This window comes from Oryzias melastigma, linkage group LG24, assembly GCF_002922805.2.
Source record: "Oryzias melastigma strain HK-1 linkage group LG24, ASM292280v2, whole genome shotgun sequence".
NCBI lineage: Eukaryota > Metazoa > Chordata > Actinopteri > Beloniformes > Adrianichthyidae > Oryzias > Oryzias melastigma.
The window spans coordinates 9,529,353-9,553,867 of record NC_050535.1 but is presented as its reverse complement, the minus strand read 5'-3'; the positions used below and the strand labels follow the sequence as shown (position 1 = coordinate 9,553,867).

The 24,515-nt window shown below is 41.4% G+C and overlaps 1 protein-coding gene across 8 annotated transcripts in view; it reads left to right on the top strand.

Annotated features, from left to right (window-relative positions):
• Positions 1-24,083, top strand: part of syne1a (spectrin repeat containing, nuclear envelope 1a) — a 139,129-nt gene extending 115,046 nt beyond the window's left edge. For 6 of the 8 annotated variants that reach the window (XM_024290872.1, XM_024290869.2, XM_024290868.2 and 3 more), the window contains 40 exons: positions 242-415; positions 485-616; positions 693-889; positions 965-1,097; positions 1,174-1,356; positions 1,473-1,622; positions 1,695-1,871; positions 1,941-2,096; positions 2,165-2,320; positions 2,399-2,569; positions 2,645-2,778; positions 3,730-3,934; positions 4,400-4,582; positions 4,663-4,809; positions 4,880-5,034; positions 5,399-5,546; positions 5,632-5,726; positions 5,806-6,040; positions 6,126-6,320; positions 7,514-7,639; positions 8,426-8,581; positions 9,037-9,195; positions 9,274-9,440; positions 11,777-11,939; positions 12,552-12,739; positions 12,839-12,989; positions 13,817-13,999; positions 14,063-14,200; positions 14,274-14,465; positions 15,391-15,700; positions 15,823-15,891; positions 16,114-16,232; positions 16,296-16,422; positions 17,010-17,221; positions 17,300-17,506; positions 17,592-17,720; positions 19,796-20,047; positions 20,121-20,180; positions 20,559-20,617; positions 22,954-24,083. In XM_024290872.1, the coding sequence (XP_024146640.1) occupies positions 242-415; positions 485-616; positions 693-889; positions 965-1,097; positions 1,174-1,356; positions 1,473-1,622; positions 1,695-1,871; positions 1,941-2,096; positions 2,165-2,320; positions 2,399-2,569; positions 2,645-2,778; positions 3,730-3,934; positions 4,400-4,582; positions 4,663-4,809; positions 4,880-5,034; positions 5,399-5,546; positions 5,632-5,726; positions 5,806-6,040; positions 6,126-6,320; positions 7,514-7,639; positions 8,426-8,581; positions 9,037-9,195; positions 9,274-9,440; positions 11,777-11,939; positions 12,552-12,739; positions 12,839-12,989; positions 13,817-13,999; positions 14,063-14,200; positions 14,274-14,465; positions 15,391-15,700; positions 15,823-15,891; positions 16,114-16,232; positions 16,296-16,422; positions 17,010-17,221; positions 17,300-17,506; positions 17,592-17,720; positions 19,796-20,047; positions 20,121-20,180; positions 20,559-20,617; positions 22,954-23,221 (6,561 nt within the window). In that variant the 3' untranslated portion in view covers positions 23,222-24,083. The remainder of the gene's footprint in view (positions 1-241; positions 416-484; positions 617-692; positions 890-964; positions 1,098-1,173; positions 1,357-1,472; positions 1,623-1,694; positions 1,872-1,940; positions 2,097-2,164; positions 2,321-2,398; positions 2,570-2,644; positions 2,779-3,729; positions 3,935-4,399; positions 4,583-4,662; positions 4,810-4,879; positions 5,035-5,398; positions 5,547-5,631; positions 5,727-5,805; positions 6,041-6,125; positions 6,321-7,513; positions 7,640-8,425; positions 8,582-9,036; positions 9,196-9,273; positions 9,441-11,776; positions 11,940-12,551; positions 12,740-12,838; positions 12,990-13,816; positions 14,000-14,062; positions 14,201-14,273; positions 14,466-15,390; positions 15,701-15,822; positions 15,892-16,113; positions 16,233-16,295; positions 16,423-17,009; positions 17,222-17,299; positions 17,507-17,591; positions 17,721-19,795; positions 20,048-20,120; positions 20,181-20,558; positions 20,618-22,953) is intronic. The other 2 variants (XM_024290873.2, XM_024290870.2) reach the window with 1 other exon arrangement.
• The last annotated feature ends 432 nt before the right edge of the window (positions 24,084-24,515 follow it).

The window sequence follows — 24,515 nt, the reverse complement described above, 5'->3', positions numbered from 1 at the left end:
AAAATTCGTATATAAATCGCACTGGAGTATAAGTCGCAGGGACATTCAATCTATGAAAAAAACCGCGACTTATAGTCCGGAAAATACGGTATGTATGTTTGGTATCAAAACTTCAAGCACGTCAATGACATTACTCAACAATTAAATACATTTATTTAGTGAGTTCAGTGACTGTATTCAGCAAAAAGCATTCACAGTAGTGTTATCTTTTTTTGTAAATATTTGATTTTCTCAAACGCAGGAGTTTTTCCAGTTCTTGGAGCGCCACATGATCCTCACTCGGACGTTTTACAGTAAAGTGTCGGGCTTGGTGACGCAGCGGGAAAGCCACGCCCTGGAAGAAACGATGACGTCAGCTTTTAACGTGCTCAAACAAGCCCACAGAAGAGGAGTGGAACTAGAGGGCATCCTGGAGGTCTGAATAACTATCATCTGTTTTCATCTTAAGTTAGATGTAAGATAATGAATGGTTTCTCCCTTTTAGTCGTGGAGAAGGTTTGTGGAAGACTATCAGGCGCTCTGCAAACAGCTGGAGGCTGTGGAGAGTAGCATCCCCGCTGTGGGTCTAGTCGAGGAGACAGAGGAGAGAATCACTGAAAGGATCAGTCTCTATCAGGTCTTTGACTCTACACAGTTACAGAAATAAACCCGTCCATGCAGTACTAGAGAGTCACGTCAACTATCTCCAACAGTGCCTGAAGGCGAGCCTTGCGGAGCACCAGCCCCAGCTGTACCAGGTACTGGAGGAGGGCCGGAGGCTCCTTCTGTCGGTTAGCTGCTCAGATCTGGAGAGCCAGCTCACTCAGCTGGGGGATCACTGGCTCTCGTCCACAACCAAAGTCAACAAGGAGCTCCAGCGCCTCGACTCCACGCTCAAACACTGGAGCAGGTCCGGTCCAAACCATCAGATCAGCTTGATCTGTGCATCTACCTGTTTAATCATCTTTTATCCCATCTAATAAAGGTATCAGAGTGAGTCAGCAGAGCTGAGCCACTGGTTACAATCAGCTTTAGTCCGGCTGGAGTTCTGGACTACCCAATCCGTGACAGTACCTCAAGAGCTGGAAACAGTCAGAGATCACCTCTGTGCCTTTCTGGTCGGTTCAGCTCTATCAGCGACGTGGATGATATGAAATCTGAATTTGCACGGTCAAATTGGTTTTCCTTTTTCAGGAATTTTCCAAAGAAGTGGATGCAAAGTCGTCTTTACGCTCGTCTGTGCTGAGCACGGGAAACCAGCTCCTGCGGCTGAAACGGGCGGACACGGCTGGTCTGAGAACAGCGCTGAGCCAGATCGACACTCAGTGGGCGGAGCTGCTGACTCACATCCCTGTAGTGCAAGAAAAGCTGCACCAGGTTGGATTAGCTTTAGATCAAATCAAAAGGATATATACATACATACTTTTACTTAAAAATAATATTTTTTTATCACCTATATTGAAAGCATATTTTGAACTTTTGTTGTCCTGCAGTTGCAAATGGAGAAGCTGGCCTCCCGACACGCTATCACCGAACTCATGAGCTGGATCTCCCTCATGGAGAACATCATAGATGAGGATCAGGACAAAATTCTGGGTGCCGTCGGCTCCGATGTGGTCCAACATTTCTTGCAGAAGTATAAGGTACAAAACAATGCAAAGCCTTATTTTTTCCAAATGCGGCCTCCTCATTACTAACTAATCTATATTTTCCAGGGTTTCCGCATTGATCTGACCTGTAAGCAGTTGACGGTGGACTTTGTGAATCAGTCCGTGCTGCAGATCAGCAGTCAGGATGTGGAGGGAAAGCGCAGTGACAAAACAGACTTTGCAGAGAGGCTGGGAGCGATGAACAGACGGTGGCAGATACTGCAGGGTCTCATTGCTGAAAAGGTGAAGTATTATTTTAATGAAGTCTTTATAATAAAAATAACTTTGACTAAAATACTTGCGTGTTTTTAGATTCAGCTTTTGGAAGGACTAGTAGGAAGTTGGACGGAGCATGAAAACAGTGTCCAGGCTCTGAAAACCTGGTTCACACAGCAGGAAGAGAAACTGAAAAAGAAGCACAGGATCGAGGATGTAGCATCCGTGCAGAATGCACTCAAAGACTGTCAGGTAAATGCACTGCAGACACCATTTGTTTTGTAAAGTTCGTCCTTCATGGGAGTCTGTTTCCGCCTCAGGATTTGGAAGAATTGGTGAAGGAAAAAGAGAAGGATCTGGAGAAAGCTGAGGAACGAGGAAATGCTTTGATTCAGGATAAAAAAGGTGCAGCCTGCTCTGCTGTGAAGGAAACCCTGGAAGGACTCAACAGTTCCCGATGTCGTCTGGATCAAATGGTGAGCTTCCCAAAACTTCAACCAAACATCCAGAATTTTCCCACTCTCATACGTTTTTTTTTTACTATTTCTTGTCAGATAAGTCAAATGAAAGTGAACCTGCGGTCCGCGCTGGAGCAGTGGACTTTATACCGACGAGCGTCAGAGGAAATTAACGGCTACTTAATGGAGGGGAGATATTCTGTCTCCAGGCTGCACCTCCTTAACGGGTCTTTGGAGGCGGTGCAGCAGCAGGTGGAGAGTCTGGAGGTACGTGGAGCAGAAACAAAGAAAACCAGATTGCTTTGGACAGGAAGAGTAAACGTGCATGTCTGTGGGAACCAGAGTCTGCAGGAGGAGATGGAAAAACAGGAGAGCAGCCTGAGGAAGTTCGGTTCTGTAACTCACCAGCTGTTAGCCGAGAGTCATCCGTCTGTGGCAGAAACGCTCAACAGCGCCCTTCAGGATGTCAACATCAGGTGACTTTCTACTTCAGAAATAACTCACATTTTTTAAATATTTTTTAACCCAGGGGAGTCAAACTCATTTGCACAAGGGGCCAAAATCCAAAACACACCTTAGATCGCGGGCCGAATAGGAGAAACATTTATTATATACTCTAATACTAAATGTTTAAAACTATAAAACTGTATAAAACTTTTTAACATAATTATGAACTTAAACTTAGGTCATCCAAAACAGCTAGTATGTAGCTAAAAAATAGCTAAACTTCAAAATAGCCTAAAAAACTGAAAAAAGCATAAATTATCCAAAACAGCTAGTGTGTAAATATTAGCCTAACTCCAAAACAGCCTAAAAAATGAAAAAGCGCCTACATTTGCCTAAACAGCTAGCATGTAGCTAAAAAAAATGGCTAACCTGAAAAAGACTCAATTAGCCAAAAAAGCTAACATGTAGCTGAAATATTATCCAAACTCTAAAATGGAACAAAAACAAAAATCCTAAATTAGCTAAAACAGCTTAAGTATTAGCTAAACTCCAAAACAACCTTAAAAAAGTACAAAAAAAAGCCTAAATCAGCCAAAACAGCTAGCATGTAGCTGAAATATTAGCTAAACTCCAAAATAGCCTAAAAATGTTTTTAGTAAATGCCAAAACAGTCCATAAAGTTAGCATAAAGCCAATTTTTTTTAACTTTAACACACCATCGTTTTAATATGATTCTAAATAATAAAAAGGCTTGAATATATTTCCAGAGTAAATAAACTAAAACCTTAAAGAACTTTCAACATTTTACTCTCCATAAATTATATATTTTGTCAGAATTCTACAAGTTAGTACATAACATCTAATCATTAATAACAATAAATAAAATGATCTAATTACTCTGATATAATTAACTGGGGGGCCGGATTCGGCCCCCGGGCCTTGACTTTGACACGCTATTTAACAAAAATGTTCTTCTTAAGGTGGAACCATCTACTTGAGCACATCTCCGAGCGGCTCAAAGGCAGCAAGGCTTTGCTGGGGTTGTGGGAGCGCTACCAGTCGTCGTACAGCCAGTGCGTGACTGCAGTCCAGAAGCAGGAAGAGCGTGCTGACCGCCTGCTGAGGAGCGCCACCGACAAGGAAATCACAGAAGAGGAGAGCAACGCCTGGATGCAAGAATGCAACGTGAGAGCTCATTAAATAAATAAGAGTCATAAAAAGCTCACAGATTCTGTATTTTCTGCCTCCAGTTTCACTTTTAAGCCTCTTAACTGCCTGTCAGCCCACTGTTAGGGTTCTCAAAGCCCACATTCCTGCTGCTGAATGCTGAACTCACCCCATCCTTTTGTGAGCTGGATTCAAGATCGCAGTTGAGTCTAACAAAAGGCTTTTTTATGGAGGGCTGCAAAGGCAAAGACAGACCCCTGATTTACACTACAGGGGTCCCGGGGCCAAGCAGAGCGTGACCAACCATAATGTGTTAGAACACACTTGTCTGAATGCTCCCAGCAGACAGCTTTTATCACATAAGAGTTCCTGTATTTTTCCCTTTACTTACTGACAATTTGTCTGTGAGTTTAAAAGAAACCGCTAAGACCGTTTTCAGATTCTGGTGTCTTTCTGAACGCTTGAGGTTCTTTTGTCCCGCAGGCCTGCCTCAGCGATCAGGACTCGGTGCAGCAGTCCCTCCAGCAGCTGCAAGCACTCGGGGAGCAGCTGAAGCCTCAAGTCGACACCGGCTCTTCTGCCTCCCTTAAATCTGACCAGCTGTCGCTCGCTCACCGCTTAGCCACACTTGAACACGCCCTCCACAGGCAGCAAGAACTACTGCTGGTACGGATGCAAAAATAACCCAACATTTCAAATGTTTCTGGAGATGCATCACCTTTAACGTTCAAACTGTCTGTTTGTAGTCCGGATCTCAGGCTTGTGAAGGTTTCAGACGGCGGCTGGATGGATTAGTTTGTGAGGCCAAGGATGCTGAGGAGGTTCTTAAAGTGGATGACCCTGTGGGTTCTCCCGACACCACCGTCCTCCAAACAAGCATAGAGCAGCTGAAGGTGCATTCCTCTCCTAGTCAAAAGCAGATTCTTCTGTTTATCCTTTCTCTAAAAAACTTGTCCTTTTCAGGTGCACCTGTTGAAGCTGAGCAGTCTGTCTCCGGATCTGGAGCGTGTGAATGAGTTAGTCTACAGGCTACCAGTCAGTGACGGAGATGTGAAAAAGCTCCAGAATCTCAACAGATCCTGGGCGTCTCACACTGCTCACCTCACTGAGAGGTTAAGGTAACACCAGCCTCCAAGGATTAATCTTACAAATCAGCTTCATTGATTTCAGTCATGAACTTCAGCGTTTTTAGGTATCAATTTCAGCATCTTCAGCTATTAGCACTAGCATCTTCAAAGCGAAAGGCCAAATTCAGTTTACAGGATTTACACTAGCATTATTGAAGATAATGCTACATATCTAGTTCATAGTTATGTTAGAAAGTTAAGATTTTCAAATTTAAAAAAATTTGTTTTAGAGTGTTTAATAAATGTTTACCCTGTATGACCCACGACCTAGGGTTTTCTTGGATTTTTGCCCCTTGTGTGATTGAGTTTGACACTCCTGCTCTAACCAATTCTTACTGTGTTTTGTTTTCTGCAGCAAACTGCAGTCGCTGTTGCTCCAGCAGCAGACTTTCCTTCAAAAATGCGAGGCCTGGATGGATTTCCTTTCTCAGACTGAACAAAAGCTGGCGTCTGAGATTTCGGGCAACTACCAGAGTCTGCTCGAGCAGCAAAGAGACCACGAGGTCAGAGGGTCACTGCGTCTGTGAGCATGCTCACTTCCCATGATTGTTTTGGAGCATTTTTTTCTTATTCTGGCTCTTCCTGCAGTTGTTTCAAGCTGAAATGTTCAGCAGACAGCAGATTCTCCACTCCATCATCAGCGACGGGCATCGTTTGTTGGACCAGGGACAAGTGCATGATGGGTAAAAACAACTGGCAAATGCAAAAAAAAAATAAAAGTGGTTCAGATTTAAAGTATCTCATTCTGATTCAAATCAACAGCGATGACTTTAGTGTGAAGCTGGCTTTGCTGAGCAATCAGTGGCAGTGTGTGATACGGCGAGCTCAGCAGCGGAGAGGCGTCATTGACGGTTTAGTGCGCCAGTGGCAAAACTACCAGGAGATGGCGGAAAAGCTGCAGCGCTGGCTGCAGGAAGTGACTCATGACACCGACGTGCACGAGCCGGGGGAGCCCGTTTCGCTGCAGCAGGCCAGAAACCTGCTGGGTCAGATCCAGGTAAGCTAAAAGTGGGATTAGGATGTGACATATCTGGATGTTGTTTGATTTATTTATTTAAAGTGAATAACTCCAATGTCTCCAGCTCAAAGAAAAAGTCCTTCAAAGGCAGCATGGAGTTTACATCCTGACCGTGGAGGCTGGCAGGAGCTTGCTGCTGTCCGCTGATGCCAAAGCAGAGTGCATTCTGCAGACGGAGCTCATGGAGACTCAAGAGAGGTGGAGGCACGCCCACCATCACCTGGATCAGCAGAGGAAGGAGCTGCATGGCATATTGAAGGTCTGACTGCATGATATCCGCCAGCAATTTACTTGAGCTGCAGACTGAGCTCCACGCTCCACTATTTTGGCATTTACTAAGATTTTTTAGGCTATTTTGAAATGTATCTAATATTTCATCAACCTAATTTAGGCTTTTTTAGTTTTGTTCTGTTTTAAAGTTTGGCTAGTATTTACACGCTAGCTGTTTAAGCATATTCATACTTTTCAATTTTTTTTATGCTATTTTGAAATTTAGATATTTTTTTAGCTACATGCTAGCTGTTTTGGCTAATTTAGGCTTTTTTTAAGAACATTTTTAGGCTTTTTTGGAGTTACGCTAATATTTACACTCTTGATGTTTTGGCTAATTTAGACTTTTTTAGGCTATTTTGAAGTTTAGCTATTTTTTTTGCTTGTTTTTTTTTTGTTTGTTTTTTTTAGGCTAATGTGGTATTTAACTTATATTTTAGCTGGCTATTAGCTTTAGCGTTTTTTGCTTTTCGTCTTTTTTAGTGTTTTCAGCATCTTCAGCTGTTAGCACTATTCATTCAGCTTACAGCATTCACACTAGCATTATCGCAGGTAATAATGCTGTATATCTAGGTTATAAATATGTTTAAAAATTACAGCTTAAAGTTTAAAAAAAATTAGTTTTAGAGTGTTCAATAAATGTTTATCCCGCGACCTAAGGTGTGTTTTGGATTTTGTGCGATTGAGTTGGACACTCCTGATTTAGAGGGTACTGAAGGGCATTTAATGACTGATTATGCATGCAGGACGCTGAAGCCAGGTTGATTATGCAACACTGCACCTAAAGCCCTGAAACGGCACAAAAAACTGTCCAGTCTCCCGGCCTCTTAAGCACGAAAGCATAAAGCTGAGAACAGAAACGCAGCCCTAAGGCGCAGTCGCTGCTTCTGCATCTTAAAAGCAGCGATGTTCCTTAAGTCAGAGTGAATGACGCAGTTAAAAAGATGGATTGTTCAGACTCATGCTAAATATTAGTACATTTTATCCTGACCTGAATAATTTTTTTTTTCTTATGGTGCTTAAAAGGTCCAGACTTAAGTAGGTCATCTCTTGTATATGTTTGACTTCAGCTCCTTCTAGGTGATAAGTGTCATTTCAGTGAAATTCAGTGCTGCTGCAGCAGCTTTATTTGGCACTTCTGTTTGTTTTTAAAAGCCTTTTTTCTGCTTTGTGTCTTTGTAGAACTGGGAGCGCTGTGAGAAAGGCATCGATGTGTCTCTGGAAAAGCTGAGGGCCTTTAAGAGGAAGCTGTCCGTGCCGCTGCCCGAGCATCATGAGGAGCTGCACTCGGAACAAATCCGATGCAAGGTGGGAAAAAATGTGAAAATTCAAACATTTTTACAAACAAACATCTTGTTTTCTTGGTTTCAAACACCCAGAGACTTATCCTTCTGTCGCACATTTAATCTCACTGCAAGGACAAACGGATAAACAGACAGATGGAGGAAAAAAGAATAGCCGTGGACTTGGATGACATTTCTGTTTAGTATTTATTTTTATTTTTTCTGCAGAAATTGCATTTTTTAATTCTTTTCTATTTTAATATGCTTTAGAAAAATTATTTATCAGCTCCACAATATAATGTGTCATGCACGGCACGTCCTCAGCTCCTCCATGAGGAGGAGGGGGTGTGTGTAGCTGCACATAGCATCAGCTGAGGAGGGGGGTGGGGATTGAGACGGAGAGAAACTGCATGCGCATGAGAGAAAGAGCGAGCATCCTCGCCGGCCGTCGGGGCGTTTGGATGAGTGTGCGCTTCCTTTTTGTGTGCGAGTTGCATAATGGAGACATTCTCCGGCTGCACAAATGATCACACTAATGCAAAACCGCCTCAGTGACGAGGGAGGAGGAGGAGGAGGAGGTACAAGGTTAGCGATTCCCGTTATCTTCTTCTGCTTTAACCTTGTATCCTGCAGCTTTCATTTTTTATGATATTTTTCTGCAGTTTTTCCATTTAGAGGACGTTTGTTGGATTTTACACTTTTGATTTGCTGGTTTCTTACATTTCAACTGCAGCTGTGAGTCACACTGCTGCTAAACGCCCGAGCACGTGCACTGCTGTCTGTTCACGTTTCTCGCTCTGGATGGATGCAGGAGCTGGAGAACGCTGTGGAAGGCTGGACCGATGACCTGACTTCCTTATACATGCTGAGAGATTCCCTGGGGGGCGTGGTCAGCGCAGATGACATCACAGCACTGCAGGAACGCCTCCAGCTGCTCCAGCGTCATTGGGAGGAAGTCTGCCACCAGGTACATGCAAACCTGTGGATCATTTTTCTCAATTTTAATCTTTTTAATCCATTTAAATCTGGATTTATTATGTTTTATGAATATTCTGATTAATACAAAAGCAAAATATGCATAATAAACCTCTTTAAAAAAATAAAAGAAATAAACCACTGTATTTCTAGGTATTTCAGCTGATTCGGAGATGCCACTGGAAACATCTCATCAGACAAATGACCAAAATAATATATTTATAGCCAGAAAAATGACCTCAATCTAAAATTGTGATTCTTAAAAAGAGGATTTGAGAGCCAAGCCTAAACCTTCTTTTATAAATTTCATCTAGAAGTTATTTGTGTGTGTTCGTATATATTCAGTTGTATGTTTTCGTATTGTTTTGTTTTGGTTTGGCTTTAAAAACGGTTTTAAACGGCTTTTTGTGAATAAAGATGAATTCAACGCTTCTTTTGTGTCTCCAGCTTTCCCTGCGTCGACAACAGGTGAGCGAGAAGCTGAACGAGTGGGCCGTTTTCAATGAGAAGAACAAGGAACTGTGCGAGTGGCTGACACAGATGGAGAGCAAAGTCTCTCAGAATGGCGACATCAGCATTGACGAGATGATCGAGAAGCTCCGCAAGGTAATGTATCAGAAAAACGCAGTTAAAGAAACTGTTAGAAGAAGAATCTGCAGCTGTTTGGATTTTATGATCCATCAGGACTACCAAGAAGAGATCAGCGTCGCTGAAGAGAACAAGCAGCAGCTGCAGGTGATGGGCGAGCGCTTGGCGAGGACGAGTCAGGACAACAAGGCGGCGGAGATCCAGAACAAACTCAGCAAAGTCAGCGAGCGCTGGCAACACCTGCTGGACCTGATTGCAGCCAGGTGGGTGAGAAGCAGCTGAAACAAAAAAGGAACATTTTTTATGACATAAGTTTAATAAAAAATTAAAACAAAATTTTACTTAAGATTTTGCTGTTTGAAGCCAAATCTGTTGCAGTTTATGAAAAATTCGCCTCCGAGTTTTAGGCGGGATTGTTGATGCCCCCTTTCCCTCTTCAAAAGGTGCGATTGACATCACCCAGGTGCATGTTGGGTAGTTTTTGCTTTGACGTCACATCATGAAAACATTAGAAGGAAAGGGCGGGCGCAAGTCGCCTACCTTGGCGATAGCAGGTGGAAATCTGGCACCGTGCGAACTGCAAGACGCTTTGATGACTACAAAACAATGCATTGTGGGAAACAATGCCCTGACAGTTCTTGTAGTTCGAAGTGAATGAAACGACTGGCGCTCAAAGCGTTTTGTTTTATTCTTTCTGCAAAAAGGGAATCGCTGATGAGAAAATAAACAAGATTTTTATTTATAGTAATTATAGTAATAGTTGTAGTAATTTAAATCGCTCAGATTACTTTATCATTAGAAATTATTTTATTTGAAACACTATATTTAAAAAATGTTTCTAACAATAATCAATTAGGTTTTAATGCTAAACTTCATTTGCATACAACAAAATGAACTCATGAGTGCAGACATCATTGTGATTATGTGTTTTATTGTTGCATTTAAAATACTAAAGGAAAGAGGCATAATAAAAAATTAACTGAATGCTAACAACAACCCGACTTCCTGTTCTCGTTCAGTATTGCTGCAGCTCGTTCATCTCGGGCGCCTTTTCCCGCTCACACGTGCAGCCGCCATGTATATTTTCTACATCACAAATAATCTCTCAGAAATGCAATTTTGAGCTTAATTTTCTTTACATTTATCAGAAAATGGCACAAAAACATGTTAAAAACACCATGAAAACGAATTTATTTGAAAAGATTAAAGTCTTCAACCACATAAATTAGGAAAATAGCCAGAAAAATGTGAATTCTAGAAACTTTTTTGTTTTTTTTGTAAGACGTGTTGACTCCCAGAGCCAGATTAGTTTTTCTTCCCACCGTCATGCCGAGTCATTTTCTTTGTTTCTTGAGTCGGGAGGAAGTCCACTGAGTGGAGCTGCACACCAAGCAGAGAGGGGTCACATTCCTCACGTCCTCTGCTTGAATCTTTTACCACACTTCCTTTAAGAGTTTCTCCATAAAAAAAAGACTTTTATGTTTGTAGGATTCATTTTATGTAGTGAAACTTCATGGAAGGTGTGTCTCCGATTAGAGCCGCCTGCAGCTGTCCCAGCTGCCCTCCCCGCTGTTGCCCTCTGGGACAGCGTTGGGGGAGGGAAGAAGGGAGACTGTCTTCTCTCATGCAGATAGCTGTAATTTTTTTTCTCTCTGTTGCATTAAATCATAATTTAATAAAAATTTTTTCCTCTGATGATTTTTGATCCCAGGTTTTTACTAAAAAGTCGACTAAAACGCGGCAATGAGTTTGGATTTGGTGTCTAATATTCTGCAGCTCTGCAGCACATGCCTCTGACTGTGCAGCTCTTTTTAGAAACAGCCGCACTTGTCACTCTCTGGCATGCACACACACACACACACACACACACTCACACTCACAGGCCTGCTTGGGCTTCTCTTTTTTAACCTTGGCGACGGACAGTTGAGAAGTCCCCAGTTGTCCCGCCCTCCACATTCGAAAGCGTGTTGTGATAGAGACACCAACCCGCCGCGGCATTACCAGTGTTTTTGGGAATCCTGCTCCCCCATGGTTCTGGATTCAGGGACAGATAAAATGTCCGGATACTCGAGTGAGGAGGATCTTCCGGAGTGCGACTGTGATGTCCACAGGCAGATAAATCCTTTTATACTTTTTTACACCTTCCGTCTTTGTAGAAAATGTGTTAATTGTCAAATCAGTTTGGAAACTTTAACAGTCTCTGGTGTAAGGGAGAATAAAAATACACTAGACGTTTGTGTTGCTTTGAGAATTCTCTAGTTATTAAACCTGCAGTGCATAAACTAGTAATAATAAATGAGTTGAAATAAAATCACACTGGCGCTTTTATAACAAGATTAAAGTCTTATTTCATGTGCGGAAATGTTGAAAACATGAGTTTATCATTAAAAAAAGTCTTGCAGTTTTGCATTTTTGCACAAGAACAGGATGATGCACCTGCTGAAGAACTACAGCGATGGTGACGCGTCCAAAACAATCTCTTTATCATTTGTAGAGTCAAAAAACTCATTATTTTCTTGCTATTTTCCCTAAAAAACAACTTTCCATTCGATTGCTTCGAGTCGTCTTCCCTTCTCTGATGTTTTTGCCGTTCCTTCAGGGTGAAGAAGTTGCGGGAGACCCTCGTGGCCGTGCAGCAGCTGGACAAAAACATGAGCAGCCTGCGTTCTTGGCTGTCCCACATCGAGGCCGAACTGTCCCGACCCATCGTCTACGAGGCCTGCGACTACCAAGAGATCGCCAGGAAACTCAACCAGCAGCAGGCAAGCATCACACCTCACTCTCTACTCTTTTGGAAAACATTACAAACTAATGTGTTCATGATTAAAGCAAATTTGCACCATAGAAATGTTCAAATGGACTAAATGACTTCTGCAACTGAAAGAAACCAAACACATGACTCATTCACAGCTGTTTGTTTAAAGTCATCTTTGTATGTGTCACTAGATCTCCTACTGCAAACTAAATCTGGACTATTAAAGACCCCACTGACCTCCGTCTTAGTTCCATAGTTAGATTACTAATAAAGTCAGTTTAGCTGTGATAGTTTAATCAGCTCCTGTTTCTTTTTGTATTTTTGCTTTTGTTCATGCCAAAAAATAGACATTCATATTTTATCTTTAAAAAAAGATGGTTGTGAATTCAAATCCAAACGTTTTAAATGCTAAAGTAAGACTATGCAGCTCCTTTTAGGTTTTGATTAGTAGAAAACGAGCCCAAATTTCTCTTTTACTGCTAAAGTTTGTCGACATTTGGTTTAATGGAACGTTGGACGATATTTTCTGGATTTATTTGTGGACTAATAGTAGTTTAAGTTCCTTACACCTAGATGCAGAGTTGGTGCAACGCCTGACCGGTGACTGCATGGTTTTTAGGAGCTCCAGCGCGACATAGAGAAACACAGCACCGGTGTGGCTTCAGTGCTGAACCTGTGTGAGGTCCTGCTGCACGACTGCGACGCCTGCTCCACTGAGACCGAGTGCGACTCTATCCAACAAGCCACCAGAGGCCTGGACAGACGCTGGAGGAACATCTGCGCCATGTCCATGGAAAGGCGGCTCAAGTCAGCGTTTATCCCCCTTACGTTCTTAAATAAAATCATTTGACATGTATATTTTTGAACAATCCTTTAAGAAGAATGATTTTACTCTTTAACTTTCAGAATCGAGGAGACTTGGAGGTTGTGGCAGAAGTTTTTGGACGATTACTCCAAGTTTGAGGACTGGCTGAAGACGTCAGAAAAGACTGCAGCACTTCCTAACTCCTCCGGGGTTCTCTACACTATCGCTAAAGAGGAACTCAAGAAGTTTGAGGTTTGTCTACTTGACTTTTTCCACCATTTATGAGTTAGTTTTTATAGTTTTTAATAAGATGCTGACGAGTTTAAAGGTATTTGGATTTAGTTGTGATTTAAGATATTTAAACAAGGGCTGTGAACATAAACACATTAACGCACACAATTAATCATCCAGAATTAATGCATTAATATTCATTCATGCAACTTAATTGCATTCTTTTGCTTTGCCAAATTAGGTTTTTACAGTGTGTTCTTTGTCTGGCATCATCCCACTTATACTATGTTTTTTACAAAAGAAATACAAATTTAATCGATTTTTAGTACTTTAATCTTGTTGGTCTTTTTGTTTTTTTCACAAAAAGTAAATTAATAATAAATTAATAATTTACACTTTTGGATTACAATAAAAATAAAGGAAACATTTCTCTCTGGCCTACTTTTTGTTCAAAAGCTCCGTATTTTCATAACATTTATCTTGTAAAACATTGTGATTAATAGTGATTAATCACAGTACAAAAGTGTGACTAATCTGACATAATTCTTTAGTCAATTGGCAGCCTTAATTAAAAATAAATCTAAATGTTTTGTGTGGGATTTCATTTTGTGATTATTCACAGATATTAAGTTGTTGGCAAATACTGTAACTAAAAAAAAAAATTAATTGTGATTAATTAGTAAATTTGTTTTAATTGATTCTCTTCCCCAGTTTTAACTTAAATACTAAGAACAAGTAGTGGTCTGCTCAGCTGTTTCCATCTCTTCACACTTGAAGATTCCTGAAATTGATCTAAATCTGACAACAAATGAATGTTGTTGATGGACTTATGTGCGTTTCCCCCTCAGGCTTTTCAGCGTCAGGTTCAGGAGTGTCTGACTCAGCTGGAACTCATCAACAAGCAGTACCGCCGCCTGGCCCGGGAGAACCGGACGGACTCCTCCTGCCGACTCCGAGAGATGGTGCACAACGGGAACAGGCGATGGGACAACCTGCAGAAGAGGGTGGCGGCCATACTGCGCAGGCTTAAGGTATGAGCCAAAAATCTGAAATCAGCAAAGTTATTTATTATAAATAAATGTTTCTCTTCTCAGCACTTTATCAGCCAGAGGGAGGAGTTTGAGACGGCGCGGGACAGCATCCTGGTGTGGCTCACTGAGATGGATCTGCAGTTAACCAACATCGAGCACTTCTCTGAGTGTGACGTTCAGGCCAAAATAAAGCAGCTCCGGGTGAGAGCAAACTTCTTTTTTTTTTATCTCATTTATATTGTTCCACACTAACATTTATGATGTGTCCACGCAGGCGTTCCAGCAGGAGATCTACATGAACACGGCCAAAATCGAGCTGGTGTTCCGGCAGGGGGAGGCTCTGATCGAGAAGAGCGAGCCTCTGGATGCAGCTGTGATCGAGGAGGAGCTGGAGGAGCTGCAGAGGTATTGTCAGGAGGTGTTCGGACGCGTGGAGAGATACTACAAGAAGCTGACGCGGCTGCCTGTAAGTCAAGTAGCAAACTCTCACTCAAAATAGACTCACTCTAACTTGTGCGTGCGTAATTCTTGATTTGTAACTCGCATAAATTTGTCAGTGATTTGTCCGTAAGTGATGCGTTTAAATACTACTAGAATGCTCGGTCATCAGAGTTTTCTTATCAGTCGTTTTAGAATCTTAGATTGTGAATTTTATCTTGACATTTTCCCATTTTATCAAACAGATAATTAATATAAAAAAGTCTAAATATGTGTTTTTAAAACACTTATCCTTTTTAAAAATAAAAATATTTTGCGCTCTGGTCTGGCAGAGCGCGGCAACATTCACAGGGCAGAGAGGGTTGATCAGCCCACCGGCCCGCTACAATCTGCAGGTTTTTAGGAGGGTCCGGCGCCGTGACTGTGACCAGCTGTCGGAGGCGCTGTCAGGGGCGGGGCTGTAGAGAGGAGGCGATCAGTCCTGGGAAATATTTATATTTTTAAAGGGATAAATGTTCTTAAAACACTTGTTTAGACTTTTTTATATTAATTATCAGGCATATCTGTTTGAGAAAGTGGGAAAATGTCAAGTTTTACCAGATGTTGTTCACAATCTAAGTTCAAAGCAGCTGATAAGAAAACTCTGATGACCCAGCATTTTAGCAGTACTTGAACACATCACTCACGAACGAATCAGTGAGATGTGAAATAAGTCTTGCCACAGATATGCGAGTAACTGAGGTTTTATGTGAGGGTAAGAGGTAATTTTTGAAGATTTGTGTGTGTAATTAGTTTCAAGCTGTTGTAATTTTGTATTATATGATTTACAAATCAAGCATACACACGCACAAACCCCAAGTTACACATATTTGAGAAATGATGCACGCATAAACCAGAGTGATCCGTGTTTCTCTCCATCCTCCCTCTGGATGACGCTCTCTTTTTCCTCCCAGCTGGTGGACGATGAGCTGGACGGTTCAGACCGAGAGCTGGACGTGGAAGACGGAGGAGATCTCTCTGAGCTGCAGTGGGGCGACTCCTCCATGCCGCAGACTTGTAGCCGGCCGGCGTCGGGCCCGCCCGTCCTTCGCTCCGGTCGAGACACCCCGGCGAGCGTGGACTCCATCCCCTTAGAGTGGGACCACGACTACGACCTGAGCCGAGACCTGGACAGTCCAGGAAGTCGAGCAAACGGGGAAAGGAGTCGAGGGCAGGAGGAGGAGGAGGACGAGTATCTGAGAACGGCTGCCACTGCGCTATCAGGTTAAATTAGTAGTGAAATGTGGTTAATTTGATATTTATGAATCGTTCTGAGGAAAATCAAATTACAGATTGAACGTTTGGAGTCCCAGCGTAAGTAGTGTTGGCTGTGTTTCTCTTCCCAGATGTAGTTATCCCCGAGAGCCCAGAGGCCTATATAAAACTGACTGAGAACACTCTCAAATCCTCCTCTGGTACGGAACAGTCGGAGTCAGCATGCTGCTTTTCTAACTGGATGTCCTCCTCGCTGCATGCCTCAGCTCCGCTTTCAGTCACATCATTTATATTTTCTTCATCCATCATTTAAAATAACTCACGCCTGAAAACCGAATCCTTCTATTTTGTTAACACGTTTTATGTCGCATGGAGTTTCAGCATCGTTTCACAACCCTAACAACTGCGTGGTTTCATCTCAGGTGAGCCGGGCCAGCTGGAGAACAGCCTGAGGCAGCTGGACCAGGCGCTGGATGCAGGACGCCATCACCTCCAGAAGAGGGAGGCCTCTGCCAGCCCCGACTCCACCTACATGGGATACGTAAGTCCTTCTCATCCTGATCGTTTCATTTGAAATTCACAATAAATAACACCGTCTTCACAGATGCGTCTGATGGGAGACTGTCGCGACAACCTGGACGCGCTAAAGAGGGCCGAGGAAGAGCTGACGGAGGATGAGGAGGACACGCAGGGACTCACCAACCCCGCCGTCCAAGACGCGCAGAGCGCTGGTCAGCAGAGTTTATGGGGGGGGGGGTGGTGGGGAATATATGCTCAACTGCTCAGTCATTTCTAGTCGGGGCAGCGGGCTGTTGTTTACATGGAAATAGCAAAGTATTTGGACTTTAAAATATGTTTTTGGGAGCTACTAAGTCACTATAAACAATGTTTTGTTTGTTTTTCCAGCAAAATACTCCAAAACAAAAATGCAAAAATGATTGTATTTATCATCATACATAGCAAACTGAAGGTAACTTGCTAAGGCTAGTTCGTTTACACATAAAAAATTCTGTTGAACAGGTTTTCAATGTTCTAATATAGCTTTCAGGAAGGCAAACTTTGCCTTTTTGGATCTCATTCTATATACACATAATTACAAACTAATATACAGTTTAAGAAATAACAAAAAACCAATAGCAAGGATAGTACATGGAGATTTGTTAATTCCATTAATACAGTTTTCTAATCTTCAATTAGTTTGTTGCATTTTTTAAATGATTATATATTTAATTTTTATTTTCAAGCTTTACACATAATGTGGACACCCCTAGTCAGTAGAGTTGTATCACAGGGTGCAGTAACACCTTTTCGCCTGTAGGTGTGATCGAGCGCTGGGAGCTCATCCAGGCTCAGTCTCTGAGCGAGAAGCACAGACACAAGCAGAACCTGCAGCAGTGGCAGCAGCTGATCTCAGATCTGCAGACCATGCGGGCCTGGCTGGGTCAATCGGAGCTCGAACTGGGTCAGCTGCGAGCTCACAGTCTGAGCACCGACATCAACACCATCCAGCAGAGAATCAGGAAGCTCAGGGTTTGTTTGTTTTGTTGTATTTTTGGTCATCTTCCGTCAGGTTTTCAGGTGCAGCTAAATCTCTTGTTTTCTGACCAGGAGCTGCAGAAAAACTTGGACGCTCACAAGTCAGAGGTCCTCTCCATCAACCTGAGCAGTTCAGACTTCCTCCAATCCCACCCCGACTCCGAGGAAGCGTGCGAGCTCAGGGACCGACTGAAAGAGATGAACTCACGCTGGGAACGGCTCGGCGCCTCACTGGAAAACTGGAGGGAGGAGCTTCAGAGGGCGCTGCTGCAGTGCCAAGTACAGAACAACTACAATACAGCTTCTGCGTACTATGTAAAATGATTGGTTAGCTAAAAGAAGGAAATGCTTCTATTTCCTCCAGGAGTTTCATGAAATGAGCCACGGTCTGCTGCTGTGGCTGGAGAACATCGACCGCAGGAGGAACCAGGTTGTGCCTCTGCCTCAGAAAGCTGACAGGGAAACACTACAAGCCCTGCACAAAACACTGATGGTACGTCTCAATACGGCTCATAAATCAATGTTTAAATCAAATCAAACTTCATGTATGAAGACTTAACGGAGACGCAACACAAAAATGAAATTATAGACATATAAAGTCTTTGAATTTTGAGGCATAAAACAGGTTGTTAGAGAAAAACTTCTTTCCTTAAACATTCATTATAAAGAATAAAAATGTTATAGCTCTTTAGATCAGGCGGCCCTCCAATGAATTTGGCCCGACCCCCCCAAATTGTTTTGCCTAAATTAGACATGTTTCCTGTTTTTTAGGATAATTTGGAGTTTAGCTAATATTTTAGCTTAATGGTAGCTGTTTTGGTTAAATTAGTTTTTTTTTTTTTTTCAGTTATTCATGCTAATTTGGCATTTAGCTAATATTTCAGCAACAAGCTAGCTGTTTTGGCTAATTTAGGCTTTTATCACCGTTTTAGGCTAATTTGGAGTTTAGCTAATATTTTAGCTTAATGGTAGCTGTTTTGGTTAAATTAGTTTTTTTTCAGTTATTTATGCTAATTTGGCATTTAGCTAATATTTCAGCAACAAGCTTGCTGTTTTAAGCTAATTTAGGCTTTTTTCACTGTTTCTGGCTAATTTGGAGATTAGCTAATATTTTAGCTTTATGCTAGCTGTTTTGGCTAAATTAGACATTTTTCCTGTTTTTTAGGCTAATTTGGAGTTTAACTAATAAATTAGCTTTATGCTAGCTATTTTGGCTAATTTCTGCTTTTTTCACTGTTTTAGGCTAATTTCAAGTTTAACTTATATTTTAGCTTTATGCTATCTGTTTTGGCTAAATTAGACATTTTTCTTGTTTTTTAGGCTAATTCGGCATTTACCTAATATTTCACCTACGTGCTAGCTGTTTTGGCTAATTTGGCTTTTTTCATTGTTTTAGACCAGGGGTCTGCAACCTGTGGCTATTTTATCTCTCCATGGTGGCTCTCTAGCTGAAAAAAAATGAAATAATTGTCATTTTCAAAAAATTTAGAGTTTAGCTTCTATTTTAGCAACATGCTAATGTTTTTTGCTAGTTTTTTTTCTACTGAGATTTTTATGCTAATTTTGAATTTAGCTTCTATTTCAGCAACATGCTAACATTTTGTTTAATTTAGGTTAATGGGGAATTTTGGGTTATTTTGGAGTTCAGCTAGTAATTGAGCAACAACCTAGATTTTTTTTTTTGCTAACTTGGCCTCTAATGAGTTTTTTTTATGCTAATTTGGAGTTTAGCAATACTCTAACATTTTTGGCTAATTTGTTTTCTACTGAGGTTTTTAGGCTAATTTAGAGCTTAGCTAGTAATTGAGCAACAAGCTAGCTTTGTCTGTAATATCTTTTTAAATTTTTGATTTTGTTCATACCGAGAATACTTCACATAATTCACATTTATTTAAAAAAAAAAATAAAAAAAAACAATAAGAAGGTCTGAAAGCAAATCCAAATTTCTTAAGGGCTAAAGTAAGTCCTTACGGCTCTTTTAGGTTTGATCAATAGATAATCGGCCCAAATGGCTCTTTTACTGTTAAAGGTTTCCAACCCCTGTTTTAGACTAATTTGGATTTTAGCAAATATATTAGCTTTATATTAGGCTTTTTCTCTGTGTTTTAGGTTAACTTGGAGTTTAACTAATGTTTTAGCTTTATGCTTGCTGTTGGTTAAATTAGACATAAATTAAAAGTTTTTTTCAGCTACATGCTTGCTGCTTTGGCTAATTTAGAATTTTTTTATTTTTTGGCTTATTTGGCACTTTACTAATATTTTAGCTAGCTATCGGCTTCAGTGTTTTTAGCTATCAATTTGAGCATCTTCGGCTATAAATCTATCACAGGTAATGCTATATATCTACTTTTTAAGATGTTTTAGTGATATTTTTCTCTGAAGATTACAGATATGACTTATTTAAAATTATGTTTCACTTTTTCTGTTACCCTACAAACTGACTCCAGCCCCCCATTAGAGAAGAAAACGGTTATGAGCCCTCACAAGAAGTAGTTTGGGGATGAACGTTTAGATGAATCAGATGAAGTTGAGAACTCACTCTTGATGTTTTTTGTCTCTTCGTTGCAGAAAATCAAGCTTGAACTCCTGGACTCGCGACAGAAAGTGTCGTCCCTCCAGGAGCTGTCCGCCCAGCTGCTGGTCAGCACCAAACCTCCGACCGTGCAGACGTCGGAGCAGAACCAGCGTCAGGGCAGCGAGTGCCTGGAGGCCCAGGAGAAGGTTCACGTGATCTGGAACCGGATGAGGCTGCTGCAGAGGGAGGTCAACGCAGACCTGGAGCAGCTGGAGAGGAGGATGGAGGCCGCGGATGCTGAGAAGGTCCAGACTGCAAACACAAGCGTCATCCTACTTTTGAGGAATATTTGTAAAAACTTTTTTTCTTTCTTCTTAGGATTCTTTACCAGCTCCAGTTTCTGGATCGGAGGTGACCATCAAAAGTCGCAAACGATCGGTAAAGTGAACCCCAGCTTGCTAAACTGAACCCCCTCCCTCCCCTGAATGCTGCTCACTTCATTTTTTTAAGTTGAAATGATTTTTCTCTTTGCAATTCCCCTGCTAACACACTCTTTAGGAAAATGTTTAGATTTTACAAGAAAACCTGGCTTTTCATTTGGTCTAATAATGCATGAACATTTGCTGTTAAACATTGAGAGTTCTCGACTCGAGAAGCCAGATTTCTTGGTTCAAAAAGTCATGATGCGGATGATTCCTCCTCTGAGCGAAGTCTTTATGTTGTTTTTCTATCATCTGAGGCTTTGCCTTTATTTGCCGTTGACTGAAACATTTTTTTTTCTTTCTTTTACCCCGCCCTGCTCATTGCGTGGTACAGCCCCGAGCCAAAAGTAGTCAGACCCACCCGGGACCCCCTGAGAGCTGCCCGCGTCACAGGTACCTCTCTCCTGGACTCTAGAAACTCCGGACGATGATGGAACCAGCGCTGTTTGCTAATCCAATCCACCTTCCTGTACATCAAATTGGTCGATTGCAGCCGTGTTCCATGATCCTCCTGTTCTTTAGAGGCCACGTTGTTAAAAGAGCGGGGGACCGCCTCCATCGGGCCGCTCCCTTTCTCCTTTACTTGTTTGATTTCACTGCTTCTCTTTTCCCTGCTGCTTTTTTGGAATGGCACCATGCAAATATGATCACATTGTTTGGAAAAAAGATTGTTACTTTTTTTCTTGTCTCTCATGCTTTCCGCACCGCTTCTTTCTCCTCATAGTTTTCCAGCAGGATGTGATGCTGTAACTCCCGCCGAGCTTCCTGCTACCTTAACTCCCACTCTCTCCTCCTTTTTCCTCTGCAGAACTCCCATGTCTGACCTTCATTTCTATTTTATTTTAAAATCGACACACAAACCTGGGGGGAAATTAAAAATAATCATATTAAAGGAAGCATCTATTTATTTATTTATTGCGTACAGAATGAATTAGGGCGCTTGCAGGAAGGATGGGGACGTGGATGAAGGGATGTGAGTGACCCTCAGTGAGGATGAGTCTCGGGGAGAACATAATGTTCCTCCCCTTGAAACTTGGCTCTGACTCTGGAAATCTTTTTGGCATTTCTCCTTCTACTGTTTGGAGTGGTTCGTGGCATTGAACTCTCACATAGTCGGCTGTAAAGCAAGAACACCCCCCCACCTCAGCCCCCCTTCAACCAGGGAGTCCACTATCTCTGAATTCTTGTGGTTGAACGTGCACAAACGCGAGTGTTTCTGCTCAGAACACCATTCAAGCGCATCGTATTAATTTGAGTTTTTTGAGTGGAAAAACACAGAATAAATATCACAGATTCGACTAAAGTTTGGATTTAATTAAAGAGCATGTCAAACTTTCCTGTAAAGGTAAATAACAAGGTGTCTGTATTGGCAATTTAAGAACAAAATGTGTTTTGGCGAGATCCGCTTTGATGAAAATTTTGTTTTTTTGGTAATTTTAACATGTTTTTACAACATTTTAGATCATAATTTAAAGAAAAGTAATCTTAAAACAGCATTTCTGAATATTTCTTTCTTAAAATCACTGTGAATCAAGAGCAGACAAAAAAATCCAGTTTGAAAAAGTGAGTTTCTGTTTTGTAAATTACGCTGGATGGGCCACAACCTCCCTGCTCCACTCCATTCTGATGCATCCAAAAAAATTTAAAAAGAGCTTTCAGCAGTGGGGACGGGAAGGGGGGTGGGATTGCTTCATGCCAACAGTTCCAAAAGCAACTGAGGCAAATGTCTAATGAATTACTGCTGCTCTGCAGAAACTATGTCCTAGAAAACGACACAAGTTTTTAAATTTTGGCTGAAAACGGCATAATTGTGATTTAAAAATCACTTTGAAAATGGATTTAAGATCGTGAATTTATGACAAGGCAAGTTTATTGGTAAGCACATTTCATGAACAGAGACGATTCAAAGTGCTAAAACATTAAAAGAAACAATCACGAGAAATAGTAAATGTGTGATCATTAAAATAAAGTAAAAAGAACTTAATTTAAAACATAGATGAGAACAGGCGAGTCTTTAACCTGGACTTGGAGTGTTTCAGCTGATCTAAGGTTTTCTGGAAGTCTGTTCCAGATCTGTGGAGCATAGAAGCTGAATGCAGCTTCTCCACATTTAGTTCTGACTCTAGGGGGTTTTTTCATCCTGTCGACTGTAGTGAATAAGGCCCGAGCATCATGGGAGTTTTTGGTAATGATGTCAGAAAAATAGGGCCGCTTTGCTGAAGTTTCTCTTATAGATGTCGTAATCAACCTGCAGTTTAGATTTTCTCCATCTGCGTTCAGATTTCCAACAATCTCTTTTTCCATACTTTACGAGAATAGAATTTCTCCATGGAGATTTTTTCCTGCCAGAGATCACCTAAAGCTATTATTGGTAAATCCTTACCAGCTAATGTGACCAAAAGATTTTACAACAATTGGAAATAAATTAAATTCTCAAAAATGGTTTAAACTGGGCACTTATTGTAATTAGGCTTCTTGTAATAATGTTAATTGATAGTACTCCTTTTAAACCACTATTAAATATGTATTTGTGCATTTCCTTTTAATAGAAAGTTCCATTTGTTTTAATAAAAGCTTCAGATTTTTTTTTCCTTTAAACTTTCTCATCAGTTTTCTCCAAATCGACATTTTGCTGTTTTATTTGTTCATATTGTGAACCCTGAATGCATCTTAAAGTGATGAACTCATGTCTTCTCCACGCTGTTTTACTTTTGTCCGTCTTCCTGCAGCCGGAGCAGATCAGCCGGCGCCGCTGGCTGCGTTTCCTCCCCATCTGACCTTCCTGACGCCGTCTCCTCCTCCTCCTCCTCCTCCTCCTCCTTCCTGCTCCGGGTCTTCAGGGCTGCTCTCCCCGTGCATTTGCTCCTCCTCCTCCTCATCGGCCTGGCTTGCTTGGTTCCGATGACGGAGCAGGACTACAGCTGCCACCACGCCAACAACTTTGCCCGCTCCTTCCATCCGATGCTGCACTACACCAACGGACCTCCACCGATCTGAGGAGCAGCACTTCTTTTTTTTTTTTTTTTTTTCATTTTTACTCACCTGCTGCTTTGCCAAGGACTCCGCTGACTCCTGTGAATGTTTCCTCTTCACCTTGTGCCCAAGAGCAAAGAAGCCGTCTCCTGCTGGGGACCAACGAGTGTTATGAAGGTGTAACGCTGACTCACTAACGCGGCGCGCCGTGAAATCACCTCAACCCTTTAAAGAGAACTCCTTTAAACTCTTTCTTCTCAGTCCAAATATTTCCTGTTGTTTTAACTTTATTGTATTTTTTAGGGTTGCTGCTACTATTTATTTAGAGTTCAATCAGCTAATATATTGCTAGCCCACCTCCAGTACCTGTACATTGTAGAGTAGGTCTGCAGTTTGAGTAGCAATCACTCAGTTTCAGCGGCTTCGTTCCAAAAAAACGTTTTGGAAACGAAGTTTTCTGCTCGAAGAAGAAGCACTGAAGGTACTGCACTGAAACCCTCCGGCCAAGAAGACAGACCCCCCCTCCCCACGAGCTCCTATTATCAGTATTTAATGAATCAGTGGGAGATACGACAAAATATGCTATGTTTGTTGTGTTAAATGCCTTCTACTACAGGCAGTATTTTTTTATCCTTCTGTGTGAGCATGCACTTAAACCCCCACTTCTTAAAAAAAAGCCAAACAATCACTGGTAGTGTTTTAGTGGAGATAACGTTCTTTATAATGACTGCGAGAATTATTCTGCGCTGGTGAGACATCGGAATCACAGCGTCGTCCAAGCTTAACCTGTAAAATATTAAATATGAAAATAGTTATTTATGTATGTACAGTTTGCTAATTCATAAATATTTCTCTCTTTGCAAAAAAATAAAACATCAAGTATTTATTTTTGTGGCTTCTTGGACTTTATGGAACTTTTTTTTTTATTTTAAATTAATTTTATTTTAATTAAGTCGTTAGCTTATTTAACAGAAATTCTAATTCTGTGTCTCAAATCTGTCTCACTTCCATCTCAAACTGATCTCATTTTTCCATCATTAAGTGTGGAACTACTTTGACGGTGGTTGGTGGTCTGAGGAACTAAACTGTGGCTAACCAGGGAGAAGAACAACATTAATGTGTGAGCTAACTACCAATTTACCATGACAAACTCGTGGTACTTTTTTTGTATTTTTTACTATTTGTACACTGACCAGTTAGTAATGAGTTTCAGACCATATTCAGGCTATATTGTGACTGCTGGGCACAAAAAATCTGTTTTTTTATTCAAGTAGAACAGGTTCCACACGACTGAATATCCGATAAAACTGGATCTGAA